This window comes from Melitaea cinxia, chromosome 29 (genome assembly GCF_905220565.1).
Source record: "Melitaea cinxia chromosome 29, ilMelCinx1.1, whole genome shotgun sequence".
Classification (NCBI taxonomy): Eukaryota; Metazoa; Arthropoda; class Insecta; order Lepidoptera; family Nymphalidae; genus Melitaea; species Melitaea cinxia.
In genome coordinates this window covers 2,847,727-2,865,335 of record NC_059422.1, presented here as the reverse complement: position 1 = coordinate 2,865,335, position 17,609 = coordinate 2,847,727, and the positions used below count along the sequence as shown (strand labels likewise).

Below are 17,609 nucleotides of genomic sequence, written 5' to 3'. Positions count from 1 at the left end.
TACTATAATGATATTTGTTTTTAATGTACTTTTGAAATATGTTTATATTTGTTTTCAAAATAGCTGCCTTTTGACTGATGAAAGTCTTCATATTAAATATTTTGTGTTAATTAATATTTATTGGCGTTTTAATTATAGGTTTATACATATACACGATAAAAAACAAGTTATATTCAATTTTTTTTAAGTTCGAAATATAAAGATGTTGTTAACTGCGTTAAGAACCCTTAATACAGAATATTGCAGGGTAAGTCAATAATAAATAAATATCTTTAATGTAATCTTATGTTAATGTATCTTTAGTGTAACACAAACAATCTTCTGTTCCTAAGGTGCATACTTAACTTACTGCTTGTGTTAAAGGTAACACTCGACTGATGTAGATACATATTGTTTTAAATAAATAAATAATTATTAAATAATATACAACGGAATAGCATTGAAAGTGACACAAATCATACGAAACACCGGAAACAATCGAACGTCTTAATCACGCCGCCATTACGAACATAGACAATAAACGTGACTTGAAAGCATTCAACGGCTAGTGTCAATAACGGCGCGCCCTTTTTAAATTTAGAACCACTTCAAATACTAATCAGATTTGTAAAGTCGGCGGTTTTTGTTTTTTTTTCGCTTTTTTTTCTAAATTAAGCCGAAGATCGCTCCCGTTCGGTACCTTTGTAAAATACTCATAGCAGAAAGCATGGGAAAATATTTAATTATACAATAGCTTATTTGTGTTTGTTCTCTGTTAATGTACTCCTTTTGAGACTCGGTCTGGACAATTAACACCTCTAGCTACTGGTTCCGCGGCTTTATGATATGTCAATCTATAGGCTTAATTAGTTTTTAAATGTCTATGGTACGTTGCTGTAAATCAATCAATGACTTTTTAAATTTTAATTGGCATAAATATTTCACGAAATTGAAATTATAATTCATTAGAGAAAGAACTGTCATTGTCAAATCTTATTTTTTTAATTCAATAAAGTGTATCATTATAAAAATTAAAAAGTAAAAGTAATATTATCCCTTATAAAGTAGGACTTAAGTACAAGCAGCAAGTAGCTGATGTCTAGACAAAACAGTAATTAAGATAATTCCATTGAAACTCGCCGCTCGAGTACTCATAACCCTTTGGAGCATCTTTGAAGACGTTAAGTGTTCGTTCAGAAGTTAATATTAGCCATTATACTTGTATTGCTGTTAATTATAAGTAATGTTTATGTATATTAATGTTATGGTATTGTGCTTGTGTTTTTTTTTATTGATTTGATAGATTCAGCCTGCAACATCTCACTGCTGGGCATAGAACTATTTATTCAGATAGAAGTTTGTTGGCCGAAAATTATATTTTATTTTAGTAGAAAATGTTTAAAAAAGACGCTACCTAATACTAATATAATAAATAGATAAAAGTTTGTAAGATAGTTTGTATGTTTGTATGAGCTAATCTGTCACTACAAAAGCAACTTTAAATTTTATTATTTAACATTAAAAAGATAGACGTAAAGAGCGTCATAGACTATATTTAATTTCTATGATAATAAGTTTACATTTGCAAAACAAGTCTGAATAAACAATAATTATGTTTGCTCGCAAACGAAAAAAACCGACTTCAATTACATCGATCGACAAGTAATACAATGCAAGAAGAAGAAAAAAATTAACAAACGCACTAGCCGTCACTACGATTTTCGAGGGTTTCCCTCGATTTCTCTGGGATTCCATCATCAGATCCTGGTTTCCTTATCATAGTACCACAATTGGGATATTTCCTTCTCAAGAAAAAAAAAATCATCAAAATCGGTTCAAAAAATATATAATATACGGTCGAATTGAGTAACCTCCTTCTTTTTTTAAGTCGGTTAAAAAGGCACTACTGTGACACTTTATTCGTTTAAGATGACATTAAAATAATAGATACGCTAATAAAATGTAATACCATAGTAAATAATAATTAAATGTCTCCTAGTATAATAATGATTTGTTTATATTGTTCACAGAATCTGTGAGTCCCCGGTCAGAACCCATGAATTCAACTGGTTCTGCACCAGATCCTAATATAAGGTAAGAATCACAATAATATTTTATTAGCGGATAAAATCGCTATATAAAAATAATCAGCCAAATACACGCAGTAGTTTAGGCACAAGATAGTTTTTAAACTGAAAAATAAATACAATAGCAATCAATGTTGATCAAGTGGAATGAAGTGACCATGGTTGCTGTAAAGTATTCGAAATGGCGGGCATTCAAAAAGACATAGAATTATATTGAGCCTTACTTTAATTATTGTTGTCACTATTATAATTATTATTATTATCTATGTTTATATATACACTTATATATACACGCTCGCGTCATTTAAAAAACTTAATAAGCAGCGATAAAATCCGAAAAGGTTGTTTCATTATTATGAGTGAAATTACGTAAACATTAGAAAGCAATAAGAATGAATATATGTTTTTTTGTAGGAGTGAATCGATTTGCATATGAGGCCCCGGTATAAAAAAATATGAAGAGTAAAATAATAATAATAATATACTTTATTGCATATTTAAATAACGAACAAAATTTACATTACAAGCAATTATAGTAACAAATTGTACAACCAGGCGATCTCATTGCTAAAAAGCAATTTCTTCCACACAACCTGATAATGAAAGGGATATTGCTTTTCAGATCGGCAGGTGGTATATAAATATAAATAAGTAAAAAAATAGAATATATAACAATTATATATACATATAAATTATACACATACGTAGACAATACAAAATAAATAAATACAAACATGTACATGCACATAAATATATTAAAAAAAAATCTACTGAACGAATGACCTCGTCACGTTTTCTAATAACGCCATCTAGATAGATGGCGTTATTTCATTCGTTTATTAACCATTTGATATGGTATTAATCTTTTTATTAGACTAGTAAAATTTTTTTGTGCCTATTTAGATAGTTGATCTGTAGAAGTAAACTCCAGTCGTGCGTCGGAGCTAACACAAACACGTTTTTTTGAAGTAAAACTATGGTACTTGCAGATATTCAATGAGTACTAAATGCTGTTACATTTTTTTATTTATTTTTCTCTTTTCTGATCAAATCTGCTTTGTTTACAATTCCTGCACGATGCGCAAAACGATTCTCACTCTGTAACTGAGCGCTCAATATTTATGCCGATACCTTCAATATGGAAAAATCACATAGACCCCATAAAATCGTTGACGAACCCTCTTAGATCCCATAGCTAATAACTCGGTATATTTGGGCTGCATTTGTCCATGTTTTTACGAGGTTTATACATTTTTGAAGTAAATCATCTTTACGCAAGTCTGACTCAGAGAAAAAGCTGGAGAAAAAAAAGCATAACGAGTATGACGAGCATGAAAAGCATGACGCGAGCGTTACGAAAAGTGTGATTGGGCGAAGTGAATGGAAATTGAGACGGAGATATAAGTCAGTGAACATAGAAAGAGAGAGAGTTTTGTAAGTTTTTTTCAGTCGTGTGGTCTGAAGTACACTCGTTTTTTTGTTTTTTGTTTTGGTTATTTTGATATACATAATTCCATACACATAATAATCACAATGAATGACTGAATTGCGTCTATGGTAACGTAATAATCATTGTGAGTTACTTTGTAATTGCGGTATAATATGACATGTGCTGTGTGGCTACGGCACTAAAGAATTTAGCCACCCCCTCTCTTCCCGTGGGTGTCGTAAGAGGCGACTAAGGGATAACAAGGTTCCACAACCACCTTGGAACTTAAGAAGCCGACCGATGGCGGGATAACCATCCAACTGCTGGCTTTGAAATACACAGGCCGAAGACGGGCAGCAGCGTCTTCGGTGCGACAAAGCCAGTACTGCGGTCATCAACCCGCCTGCCCAGCGTGGTGACTATGGGCAAAACACATGAGTTCACGTTATTTTTGGCGTAAACTTGTGGAGGCCTATGTCTAGCAGTGGACTATATAGGCTGCAATGATGACAATAACTTTTAATATTGTTAACTTTCTTAAGAAATATTCATGTATACGCTTTGTGTAAAGGAAATAAATATTTTTTCTTCCTCCAGGAGATATCGTACAGCATTCACGAGGGAGCAACTCGCTCGTCTAGAAAAGGAGTTCATGAAAGAGAACTACGTCTCCCGACCGAGGAGGTGCGAGCTGGCAACTCAGTTGCAACTACCAGAGTCTACGATTAAGGTATTGTCTATGATTGTCTGTGGTTTTCGAATTATGAAAATGGAATAGCTGTTTTTTAGTAACATCTGAGTTTAAGTCTACCTATTTATACGATTTTAAAATTTCGTACTTTTATTATAACATTTCAAGACAGTAAACGTTTTTACTAATATAAGACTTATTACGACTGTCATTTTGAATCACCAATCTAATATTTCGGTGAAGATACAGGCGTTATGATTACACGCAATGAAAAAAAAAGTATGTGTACTATGTACGCAAGTAAAAAGTTATACTTCATTGGGTAGTTAACTTCACGTTGCTAACTTCTTCTTCGTTGTCTAGTTAACTTACGGGTGTAGGGTTTTCTGATGGAGTGCGCGCGCATCGTAATAATTCACTCTTATCACTTTTCACTAACGAGTCAAAAGAAGTATAACTTCAAAGATCTCAAAAATCATAGATCTCATTGTCTCTCATAACTCAGTATGAGAATTCGGTTTGCATTTGTCCATATTTTATGTCTTTTATTAGATTTTTTTCAAAGGACCGTCAACAGTCACATTTGCTAGTGAAACAACCTATTTCACTATTTCTATTATTCATTCATTGTTTTATGTAATATGTCGTAAGTTTCAATTTAAAAAGTAATTCAACCTCCAAGCAACCACCCACATTCATTTTCATTAATTTTCACAACGAACTTCAGTGTTATGAAATTTCAGTCCACCCACGTCGCGACCTCAATACACCATTCATACTAACTGGTGTTGCTGTAACATCAGTTGACACGCTGTCATGTGACTCATACATAAATTAAAATACACTTAATTTAAGTAAGTATTTTGAAATGTTTGTAAATATGATTATGAACGGTTAAAAATGTAGGGACAGCTAAAAATATAACGCACACATTTAATTTTACAGTATGCATTAATACACGTGTGAAAAAGGAGTGATTTCAGTATTATTATCAGATATTATGTAGAATTAATGGCTTTGACCAGTAGCTGTGTGGGTACGGCAGTAAAGAATAAAGTCACACCCTCTCTTCACATGGGTGTCGTAAGAGGTGACTAAGGGATAACAGAGTTCCACTACCACCTTGGAACTTATAAAGCCGACCGAGGGCGGTATAACCATCCAACTGCTGGCTTCGAAATGCACAGGCCTAAGACGGGTAGCAGCGTCTTCGGTGCGACAAGGCCAGCCGTGCGGTCACCAACCCGCCTACCCAGCGTGGTGACTATGGGCAAAACACATCAGTTGACGCCATTTTTGTCACGAACTTGAGGAGGACTATGTCCAGCAGTGGACTGCGATAGGCTGTAGTGATAATGTTATTTGAAGTGATGAGTACCAAGATAGTACGTACAGATGATTTGCCAACGTCACGTAGAATGCATAATATAAGTACAAAGGTGATTGTTCGATGAATTAAAGAATTCAGTACCTAATTAGCAATTATGCTTCGCTTGGTAAAGCTAATTGTATGTGTGATCATCACATGATCTTATGTGTGGTTATTTACGTGTGTGTACAAAATACAATGTTATATGTATAGTATGTCACACATACACACTTCCTATAACTACATCAACTTATCATTTTACGAGTAGAGTATGATGGTTCAATTAGTGTGTCAATAATTTCCATCGCTTCAATTCTTGCTGGTCCGCTAATTCGCAGAAACTTACAAAAGTGTGAAACGACATATCAATATGAATACGGCCTTTTAAATGTAGAATGATTGAATAATTTTGCTTGTTTTTAAACGACTTCAAAAAAGGATGAGGTTACTCAATTATATAGATATATATATATATATCTATATAATTAAATAATATATATATATATATATATATATATATATATATATATATATATATATATATATATATATATATATATAGAGAGAGAGAGAGAGAGAGAGAGAGAAAGAGAGAGAGAGATCGAGGAAAGTCCCCGAAAATCGTAGTGACGACTAATGCGTTTGTTAATTTTTTTCGTCAACTTACGTTGCATTACTTGTCGATGTAATTGAAGTCGATTTTTTTTTTCGTTTGCAAGCAAACACAATTATTTGTATTGTTTTAGATATTCCCAACTAAGGAATTTACATTTTTTTACAAACTGAGTCGCGACCCTAATGTACACAGTACAATAAAAAATTTATAATATCAGTGACAAGACTATTACACCTATCTGAAGGTAGTCGCTAGAACTTTACAACTTTAGGGTTCACATGTTCGAAAAGGTTGAAAATACTTATGCTCTGATTATACTGACTGACTGACTGAAATATAGTATAAAGTTTGTTAGTATAACGGTAATTTTGAGTCACTTTATTGAGGAGACACCCATACGCAGGCAAAATCGCAGGTAACAGCTAGTTAATCTCAGTAATTCTTAATATGTTATATATATTAATCAAATTAGTTTCAATATTGTAGAAGTAATATATAAAATATTTTTATGTAATAAACATAATTGATACAAAAATACCGTACGCCAATTTAAATTCAAATCCAACCGTAAACAGTTCAGTCATAATGTCAATTATCACTTCCACAAAAAAAAAGAAAACCGGCGATAAAAAAAAAAATGTGTTTATGGCTCATTCGAATTTTACATGCACGCTAATTTGTTGATATGCATTAATAAAAGAAACCGACCGAATTATTCAGTAGCTGTACGATGCTAATGAACATTATAGGGAACATTCGAGAATTTATAATAAAAAAAGATCGTTATAACCATAGACAAATATCAAAAAAGATTGTGTACCTATTGACGTTTTTATTCTTATATTATCTATTTTGAAATAATTTCTTATATTTCACGTGTATTAGAAGTTTATTATAAATTCAATGTTTAATATTTCTATTTCTTTTTTTTTTGCTTTTTTTTTGAGTCCAACGTAAAAAATAAGTCAATAAAACGTCTCAATGAAGAGTTCATCTGTTCTCTATGGTCTGTCCGGTTTTATGGCGAGATTATACCAATTAAAAACTATTAAATTAAGACGCGGCTACCATTTGATGCGTTGTAAAAGTCGGTATTTTTGTGTGTTTGTTTATTGTGATGAACTTTTATGACGGTAAAAAAGACCTTAAAATGTTTAGAATATTTTAACGTAATTAAAACTGAATGTGTTAAAGATGTATATTTCGATTAATGTATAATGAGTTTGAGGCAAATAGGCCGCATAAAAAAAATTTAAACTTAAGCTTTATATTTTAGTGTCATAGTCATACTTGATATTTGTATTTGTATAAATATTTTTTTACTTCAGGTATTTTTTCTCATGTTTATTTGTTTCCCGTGGGAGGTATTTATACTAACTTTTTCACGATAAAAATAAATTGATTGCCAATCCGCATTAGAGCTGCGTGCCATTAAACGCTATTCTTTTGTATGAGAACATGCCTTCTCACTGTTACAGTTATGTTTATAACTTACTGTCCTGTCAAATTCTGAACTGTCGATGTCGTCAAATTCTGAATATGTCTAATATATATGGTTATTTTTTTAATTTAAAAGTTAAAATATTATCTGTGACACATCTGCAAAGTCCGCCATTTTGCGCGCGTTTTCTCTGCGAATTCCCGCCAATTAACACGTCCTTTACAAAAGACGTTCTAAAGGTTTAAGGGTGTTTGTTCATTTTGCGGCCATAACTGTTTTAATGATTCCAAGATGGCTACTAATGTTTACTGTTTGTTTTATTTTAACTTGCGAACATAATTTTGCTCTTACTTACGTTTGCCGTAAAATGTTACATGCATTTGAGGCTAAGAATATAAAGCCTATAAGTAAATGCCCAAACTATAAATGCCTATAACTATAGTTTACATTATAGGTATTTGACATTTTTTCTTGATTTTATATTGTTATTTAATCATCTATTTAAATAACAATAAATGCCGAAATACATGTAGGCGTATATGCGTATAATTTCTGTACGACTGATACAAATTAGATGATTCGATCGTCATCTCTCTTGGTCACCTCAACTAACTGAGCTAAGCAGAAATTGTTTGCAGCCGTCGGTTCACTCCGTCGACTCCAGTAGGTACTTTCTTCCCTTGCCTACCAAACTTGCGCTGGCACAATCACTACTTTTACCAATCCTTGACTATGCAGATACGTGTTTTCTGGATCTCAAAGAAGAGCAACTAAATAAGCTTGAGCGCCTTCAAAATCTTTGTATAAGGTTCATTTTTGATTTTCGCAAATATGACCACGTCTCTGATTTTCGCAGTAAACTCAAGTGGCTCCCAATTCGCCTTTGCAGGAATACCCACGTACTTACTCTACTCTATTGTGTTCTTTTTAATCCTACCATCATCCATCATTACCTTAATAAAGAACGGTTTACGATTCTTTGCAATTCCCATGAACGCTCCCTTAGATCTGAATCCTATTTGCTTCTGAAAATTCCTCCCCATTCTACCTGCTTCTACTCCAATTAATTTACTGTTAATGCTGTCCGTCTGTGGAACTCTCTTCCGCTTTCAATAAAACAAGCTTGCTTCAAGCAACGCCTTAAAAAGCATTATATGTCGCTCATTAAGTCATAACTGTCGCGATTTGTAGTTTATGTGTACAAATATATATATATTTTTATATATGTATGTATATATCTGTGTATGTATGTATATTATATACTGAGATATTATATGTATATTTAATTATATGTTTTTTTTAAATAATTATGGAAGTCTATCATATCGTAGTTTTATCTATTTATTATTGATTTTTCCTCCTTAATTTGTATACACTTCTAACCGCTGATGCTACTGTATCGTGTCCAGTACCCAAAGGTTATCTGGAAGAAATCACTATTTAGCGATAAGATCGCCTTTGTATACAGAACTTATGTTCTTTAGAATGCGTATGTGTATATGTATGTAAGTATATTATGTATATATGAAGTATATTTAATTCTTTTTTATATCATATAGCTTTTAAACTCCATACCAATTCTTCATCTACTCTTTGTACACTTCCCTACCGCTTTTCAATTTCTACGGTCTATCCTGTACCCCAATTTTGTCTGGAAGAAATCGGTCTTAGCGATAAAACCGCCTTTGTAGATCTTTCTTTGTATGTATCACTTTTTTTTGTAACGTTTCCATATGATGTACAATAAGAAGTATTCATTATTATTATTATAACTTAAATTTGAAACACATTATCTGTATTTAGTTTGTGTGTTAGAACGCGCTAACCTCAGGGTTTCAGTTTAAAAATTATTTTTGTATTGGATAGTCCATTTACCGAGGATTTATTTATATTATAATATTTTAGTACGTTTTCACCTTAAGTTATTTCGAATGAAGCAGTAAGACACGTCTAGTTAAAAGTAAGTAAGAATCCTAAGATAAAAGTAATTTAATTTTTTTTGGCAAAAAAAATTGTCAATTTTATTAAATGATTTCTATCATTCTTTCGCGCCATTAATCAAAAATTCCGGCAAAGAGTTGATTCCCACAAAAAAAAAAAGAATATAAATCCAGTAAGAATTATTATTTTGCGAGTTTCAGTCTCATTTATTAGCGGCACCGTGTGAATATGGTAAATGTAGGAATAATCGAGGAATTAAGCAGAGTGATAACGCATTAGGTATTTATTGGTACCCGCTTGGCCTGATTCGACTTTGAGGTTCTTTATGGCGTCGAGTTTTATATTTTGTTTTGCTTTTTTTTTAAATTTAAGCCAAAGAGTTTTTATAATCGAAATCATTACCTACGTTTATTGAATTGTTTATAGTATTTGAATATGTTTTTTTTTTGTTTTATGTTTTATTCTTTTTTTTTAAATTATATTCAAACTATGTATAATTGAAATTAAGATATTTGTTCTATTGTCCATAGTATTTGAATTTTTTTTTTGTGTTTTAGATTCTTTATATTTTCGGTATATTTTTATTTTAATTCAAATAGTTTTTATAATCGAAATAATGACGTTACGTTAATTAAAAATGACTTTAGTTTACGACTTATGCTCGTTTTGTTTCAAATGATTTTAAGAACAATAACTTCAATATTTTAAAGCATCTTTTGTTCTGTACGGCGTCCTTTGTACCTTTTTAAGTCGTCGAATTGTTTTTTACAGTTTTTTGAAACACGGTGACAGTATAATGATGAAGTTCTTAGGGACTAGGAGTGATCAGTCAAATGAAGTAATAAGTATATCTATATCGGTTGCGGGTTCGATCCCCGCACGTAACAAGCATTTGTATTGGCCATGCAGATATTTGCCGTGGTCTGGGTGTTTGTGAAGTCCTTGTGGATCTTCCCACCGTGTCTCGGAGAGCACTTTAAGTCGTCGGTCCCGGTTGTTATCATGTACACTTGATAGCGATCGTTATTCATAATAGGGAATATATCCACCAACCAGCACTAGAGCAGCGTGGTTGATTGAGCGCTGATCCTTCTCCTACATGAGGAAAGAGAGCTATGCCCAGTAGTGGGATATTACAGGCTGAAGCGTATATATATATACTCATTTTTGTAAACGACAAAACCATAAACCTTTTTTTTATTTCACTGGTAACTAATTTATAGAAAGGAACGAAGCGTATTTTTGACGCGTTGGCGTAGTCACAGGGCACTGGGCTTTTTATTGGCACTTACGGGATCGACCAACGCTCTCGATGAATCATAGACCTATTGGGTCTTTCAAATGTTTGTCCTGGTATTTTTTCATTTTGTATGTGTATGTGTGTGTGTGTGTGTGTGGTTACAGGCGTAAACCCAACCTGGGACATTTAAGTGTGAGGCGTTTATCTGGCTGACCCCGCAAACGTTATTTTGCCATACCTATATGTTATTAACCCCCTTAATCTCCTCCCTTATAACTTAGGGGTATGAAAAAAAGATTTTGGCCGATTCTCAGACCTACCTGATATGCACGCAAAATTTCATAAAAATCGGTCCAGCCTTTTCGGGGGAGTATGTTAGCTAACATTGTGATACGAGAATTATATATATATATGATTAGCTTAATATTGATATAAATACTCATTTTTCAACAGGTATGGTTCCAAAATCGAAGAATGAAAGACAAAAGACAGCGCATAGCTGTCGCTTGGCCCTACGCTGCAGTATACAGCGACCCAGCGTTCGCTGCCTCCATCCTCCAAGCCGCTGCATCAACAGTAGGACTACCTTACGGTTACCCCTCCCCCACAATACTACCCCCCTTCCACAACCCACAATTGCTCCCCTCCGGCTACCCCTACCCTTACCCCCCCTACCCAAGATACCCCTACATAGCCCCTACCCCAACGTCCCCGGTAAACACAGAGTCAAACCTGAGACCGGCGTACCAAAATTTCAATTTAAACGTTGATAAATAAGCTTAGAATTGATAAGTTTAGTATAGTTTAGGAATAAACCAACTAGATTTTTTAAGGTGTATTAACAATACTCATAAAATGTTAATTATGATTTTTTTATTTCACTTTTTATGGGAAAACTAGAAAGCGTTTTAAGAATGCTCTAATTGTGGCTACTGCGTTTTTTTTTTTTTATTACTGTTAAGTAAAAAGTTTAATATTGCAGACACACTGGCAGTGTTTACAAAAAGGAAAATTAATAAGAATTTTTTTTAACAGATTGTTAGTAGGTAGTATTGTTAGTAGATATTTTGAGCCGTTTTCTTTTTTACCATACATCGCAGTTTAAAACACGAACTACGTGAGATTATTATTATTAGTTTGTAAGTAAAACTAGAGATCGAGACCTATATTCATAAACAATCCGTCTTATGACCGATTATGTATGTAAAACTAATCGTTTACGCACTTTGAAATCGATCCAACGATTTTTTTTTAATTGTTAAAAATACTTAGGGCCTGTATTACCAGTTGCTGATAGAGCTATCTAACTTATAACAATATCCAATAGATAAAGCGTGTGATATGTTTTTCATTTTCAAGAACTGGTGCCACTTTATCAGTCAGATATTTCTATTCTCAACTTATGAATCTAGAATTTGTTGTTCATTAGTTGTGACGTCACAGGCCTTTTTTACCTAAAAATGCTCAAAAAATTAGTATTCCAATGGACTATTTGTTGTAATACTCACCAGATAGCGATCGTTACTCATAGTAGGATATAATATAATGATGATGATGATGTCCAAAAGAAGTATGTTGCAAAATTTTTTTTGTAAATTTTTGATAGCAAAAGACATAGATAATAAAATTGTTTATATGTAAATAAGGTTTGTTTTTAATAATTAGGTAATTTATTACATAATAATAACCTAACGATATTTTTTTTACTATTGTATCTTATAGTTACATTTTTTTTAGTTTGGGTGCCGTGCCTCGGACAGCACGCTAAGCTTTCAGTCCCGGTTGTTATCACATACACATGATGGGCGCGTTCCACCTAAGGCCCACAACGCTATCGATCACGACCGCCGAAATTGTCGTGCCACTAACGTAAAAAACGCCGCGGGCGATGTGAGCCAATTTTATAAGTGGAACACATATTTGGGCGCTGTCAAGTGTCAAGTGTCAGCTGTGTGCTCGCAATATGGCGGCATGGTGAAAACATGCAGCTGTGGGGGTTCTGATTAACTATTTCGCATGGATTAGATTAAAACTTAATTCAACATGGATTCCTGGGATTTTATCGTTGCGTTTTTACAGGCTCAAATGAGAGATAACATTCACAATTTGACATTGACAGTTGTTTTTTTTAAATTACCGTCACTTTTTGATGACAGTCAACTTTGTCCCACTTATATTTTGTGGGCGATGTGGTCGCGAACAGTGACGTCGTCTATGACATCGAGCGATCCCTCGCGATGAGCACGGGCCTTAGGTGAAACGATAGAATGGGCGTTGCGGGCGCTTAGTGGAACGCTGCCGATAGCGATCGTTAATCGTAGAAGGGAATATATCCGCCAAAACGCAGTGGAGCAGCGTGGTAGATTAAGTTCCTTTACTTTTCCACATGGAAAAACAGGCCTATGCCCAGCAGTGGGACTTATAGGATGAATCCTATTTTTCAGACGGGATAATATCTAATACAGTTTGATGCTTTATTAAGAAACTTACAAAATTTAGGAAGTCATGTGCGATAAAAACATTGTAAAATAACCTATTTTAACAGACTTCAAGAAGGAGGAGGTTGTCAACTCGACTGTATTTCTTTATGTGTGCTTCTCATACCTTTTTTGATCGAAAGCTTGTCGTCTGACCCTATTTTAAATCTGATCCGATGAGTACTGTTTGAGTCGTCCCTAATTATGCGTATTAAATTGAATCTTTTTTACTAAGTTGTCTTAAGGGGTTTGGCCACCCTGGCGGACTAAAAATGCACTTTTTTTCTAAAAAATTAATAAATTCGAAACTATCGGTCGGGGTATTTTTATTTTTTAACTCAATATCATAAAGGGTTTCAAGGGTAGACTGTAAAATGTATTTGAAAATATTAAAAAATGGCGCCGTGATGTTGGTCGTCGCATGATACGCTGAGGTCCTCCACACGATACGCGCGGTCCTTGTCCCGCCTGGTACTCGGTTATAGTACATCTGAAAAAGCTAAAATAAAATTCAGGTTATACTTAGGTAGACTTACAACTACAATGTAGTGTACTTAAGCTTAGTCCGTTAGGTTACATACGGCGTGATTCGCGTATTATTATTGTTCTAGTTCAGATATGATTCCCTAGATGTCGCTACACTAATCAAGTTGTTTTTCCAAATCGCGCTGGTCAGATTATTTCGCGTCTAATGACCTCCCTCGGTCGTACCAACACCAATATCGGTTCTCGGCATATAATCTCGAATCAAAGTGTGATAACTGTTTTTTTTTCAGGCCAATAATCTAAAGCTCCCGCACTGTGGAACCAGTAGGTACTCACTTCAGTTTACCGCAGTCCACTGCTGGACATAGGCCTCCCCAAGTTCGCGCCAGACATTTTGGCGCGAACTCGTATGTTTTCTGTAGGTATTAGGTATATTTATAGCTGATTTTTGGAAAACGATGGGAAGTTAGGGGCTCACTCCACTCCCGTCACGGCTCGGCACGGCATTGCAGTGCCGCCCTGTGTCAAAGGTGTGCTTATTAAGAACCAAGCATGGCCCAGTCCTGACAATTAAGTATGGCCCAGTCTTGGTAATTAAGCACGGTCCAGTTTTGGCAACCAAATCTGGCCCAGTCCCATTTTCATGTCATTCCCAGACTTCTACCAAGACTGGGTCAAGCCTGGCTTGCAAGCTTGGCCCAGAGTTCTACATTGTTGTCCAGGCTTGTCCCGGACTTGGCCCTATGGTACTTTTCTTAATGGGCCGCAGTGTTCTGTCGAGAAATGCCTGTAACTTGGCCAATTTTGAGTGTTTCGATACGCAAAAGGTCTTAAAATATTCGTTACAGTTTAGGGTTTATTAAAAAAAATAATAATAATAAGACAAACCCTTTATATGTCGATGTAAATTAAAGTAGGTTTTTTTAGTTTTCGAGCAAACACCATTATGTCAATTAATTTTTATCCATTCCATATTGTACAAATGCTTATAAAATTGACTGACCCGTTGGCGCGATTGGCAGTTTCGCTGTATCTGTGTATCAGTCGGCTGTTACCTATTACACAAGCACAGTTGCTTACATTATAGGAAAAGACGACTGTGTGTGTATATATGTTATAATATTAAAATGATGAACGCAAGTTGAAAGGAATCTCGTGTGTGTTTCTACCATATCTTAAGTATATTTTTTTTTCAATTTATATTTCAATTAATAAATAACTTTATTTATTACACTTCGATTTGACTTAAACTTACTGTTTTATCAAATGTATTCATTAAGTCCAAGAATAATTAATTATCAAATGTATCGACGAATATTATTTTGTGCTTTGTTTTCCAAAAAAAAAAAAAAAAAAAAAAAAAAAAAAAACGAAAAAAAAATATAAAAGGGAATATTTATTTGTTTACGTTTTAGAAAATAAAGTTATTTATTATTATTTAATATATTAAACTTTGTTTTATTTAGAAATTGCCACGTTTTTATTAGTTCATACAAGAAGATTATTGAGAAAATATTTTCATTACAAAACCAAGAACCTTTTATAAGTTGTGCAATAAATAACTATACATTTTTTAAATAGTATCCTTAAACTGTGTTTTAATTTAGTTTCATAATAAGTAAATTAAAATGGGTACAAAAAAAAAATTGCGTCTGTAATTTTTTTTGTATTTTTTTTATTTCTCAATGTTTTTTTAGAACACTCGTCAACTTTGTAACGTGTATACTTTTATTAATTATTTCATTTTTATGTCTTTTATGATAGTATTTAATATTATGATTGTTTTTAGATTTGTAAAAAATGTAAATTTTTTCTAGTGTAATTAGTACTTAATGTTTTATGTAAAATATTAAATTAAAAAGACAATTATAATATTATATAAAAATAATTTATTCTTTTATTTACATTCTGTATAATTAATAAATGCCAGTTAAAATATAATCTTAAATAGGAAATTGAATTTTAAAGTACGATTATGAATCAATTTCTAATGAAGTATGATATCTCTGGAATAGAACGTAGGTACCTACATACGTACCTACATAACGTAATGATCGTATTGTCAGTGCCCTTAAGTCGACGACAACTATTAACCAGAACAATTTTTTACAATGGTGACGGCAGCTGACCGACAGGTTCAACGAGATCAAGTACGACTGTGTAAAATCATAAAAAGATTGTTTTTCGATGAGTTAGTGCTAGACGTAAAGAGACATACTGCGTTCCTGTAACCAGAACTAATTTCACACGAAAATTATTTATCAATAGAAGTTGTTATAAGTTGTTTCTAGACTCTCAGTAATATCATTCACTCACGCGTATATAGATTGGTCACTCACACATGTAAGTGCGCCACGCGCTCTTAGATTGCAAGCTCTATAGTAAGTATGGATTGATTCTTTGACATTCTTTATTATAGATTAAGCTAATAAATACAAACAAATACAGTACATACATACAGCAATAAATATATACTAAAGTTATATCTTGTAGTTCTTCAAAATTACTATGTTACGAACAATGATGTCGGAGCGCGAAGGAGTTTTATACTTTTTACATTATTTTTCTTTCAATAAAGGTACCATTTCTCTCTCAGAGCCCGAAAAGAAAAACGGTGGACCGTGGCACCACTGCTGCAGAAACGGTTCATAGCTCGTATTCGTAAATAACACGATATTTCAAGTTTTCCATTTTGTAAAGTGAGTGACGCAAAGATGAAAGACAAAAGAGGAGAAAACAAAAGAATTGCGGTTTTCGAAACGCAAATGCGTGAGTATATAGCTGTATGACTTTGAATTTGGAATTCTTAACCAAAGAGGAAATATTTGATATCAAAGTGGTAAGGACCCAATATATATAGGTTAGAAGTATGGAATTCATAACAGTCACAAGCGCTTAGACCGCGACAAGCATCTATGGTTATGGTTTACACAACAAACATTTTTCAAGTCCATTTAAGGAACTCTCTTCCCGTGGGTGTCGTAAGAGGCGACTAAGGGATAACACAGTTTCACTACCACCTTGGAACTTAAAAAGCCGATCGATGGCGGGATAACCATCCAACTGCTGGCTTTGAAATACACAGGCCGCATCTTCAGTGCGCGGGGCCAGACCTGCGGTCACAAATCCGTCTGCCAAGCGTGGTGACTATGGGCAAAACACAGTCATGAGTTCACACCATTTTTGGCGTGAACTTGTGGAGGCTTATTTCCAGTAGTGGACTGCGAAAGGCTGCTGTGTGTGTGTGGGTGTTATGGAACTCATGACCGTTAGCGTAATAATCAGATGTTGTCACTATTGCGCTAACGTGTAATCAAAATATGTATTTTACAACAAATTTGTTTTTTAATTACCTAAATCATTCATCATACATTAATAGCAGTTTTAAAACTTTGTTGGGTGGCTTTTGGTTTAATTTATGTATTTTTTGAATTAGTTGGTAGTACCCTTTTTTAATAAGAAAATACATACACTACCATCTATTGCTCAATAGTAACAACCTTTTTAAACTTAGCGCCTCAGCTTAGCGCTATCTATTATTTAGTAGCTCAACTAGCATATTTACAATTTTTAAGATAATTTCATTAATTAATAATGTTATCATAAATATGTTATCTTTGGATAAAAAATAAAGAATGAATAGTTCTATTTTTATTCTTTTCAGCTGATAAGCAATATGTAATATTTTATCTTTTAACATGTCTCACTTTGTAATGTCACTCTGACAGACCAGTTAAAATGACCGGATTTGTTATCGGTTAAATTACAAAATATTTATTTCTTCAATGAAAACTATTTAAAATTATTATGTAACGTTACCTAAATATTAAAAATATATCTATTATCTATAAAA

General features: G+C 33.4%; 1 protein-coding gene across 1 annotated transcript in view; it reads left to right on the top strand.

Moving 5' to 3' along the window:
- Positions 1–11,570, top strand: part of LOC123667951 (segmentation protein even-skipped) — a 40,164-nt gene extending 28,594 nt beyond the window's left edge. Inside the window, exons 2-4 of the mRNA XM_045601779.1 lie at positions 2,010–2,073; positions 4,093–4,225; positions 11,247–11,570. Of these exons, the coding sequence (XP_045457735.1) occupies positions 2,010–2,073; positions 4,093–4,225; positions 11,247–11,570 (521 nt within the window). The remainder of the gene's footprint in view (positions 1–2,009; positions 2,074–4,092; positions 4,226–11,246) is intronic.
- Positions 11,571–17,609: the final 6,039 nt, after the last annotated feature.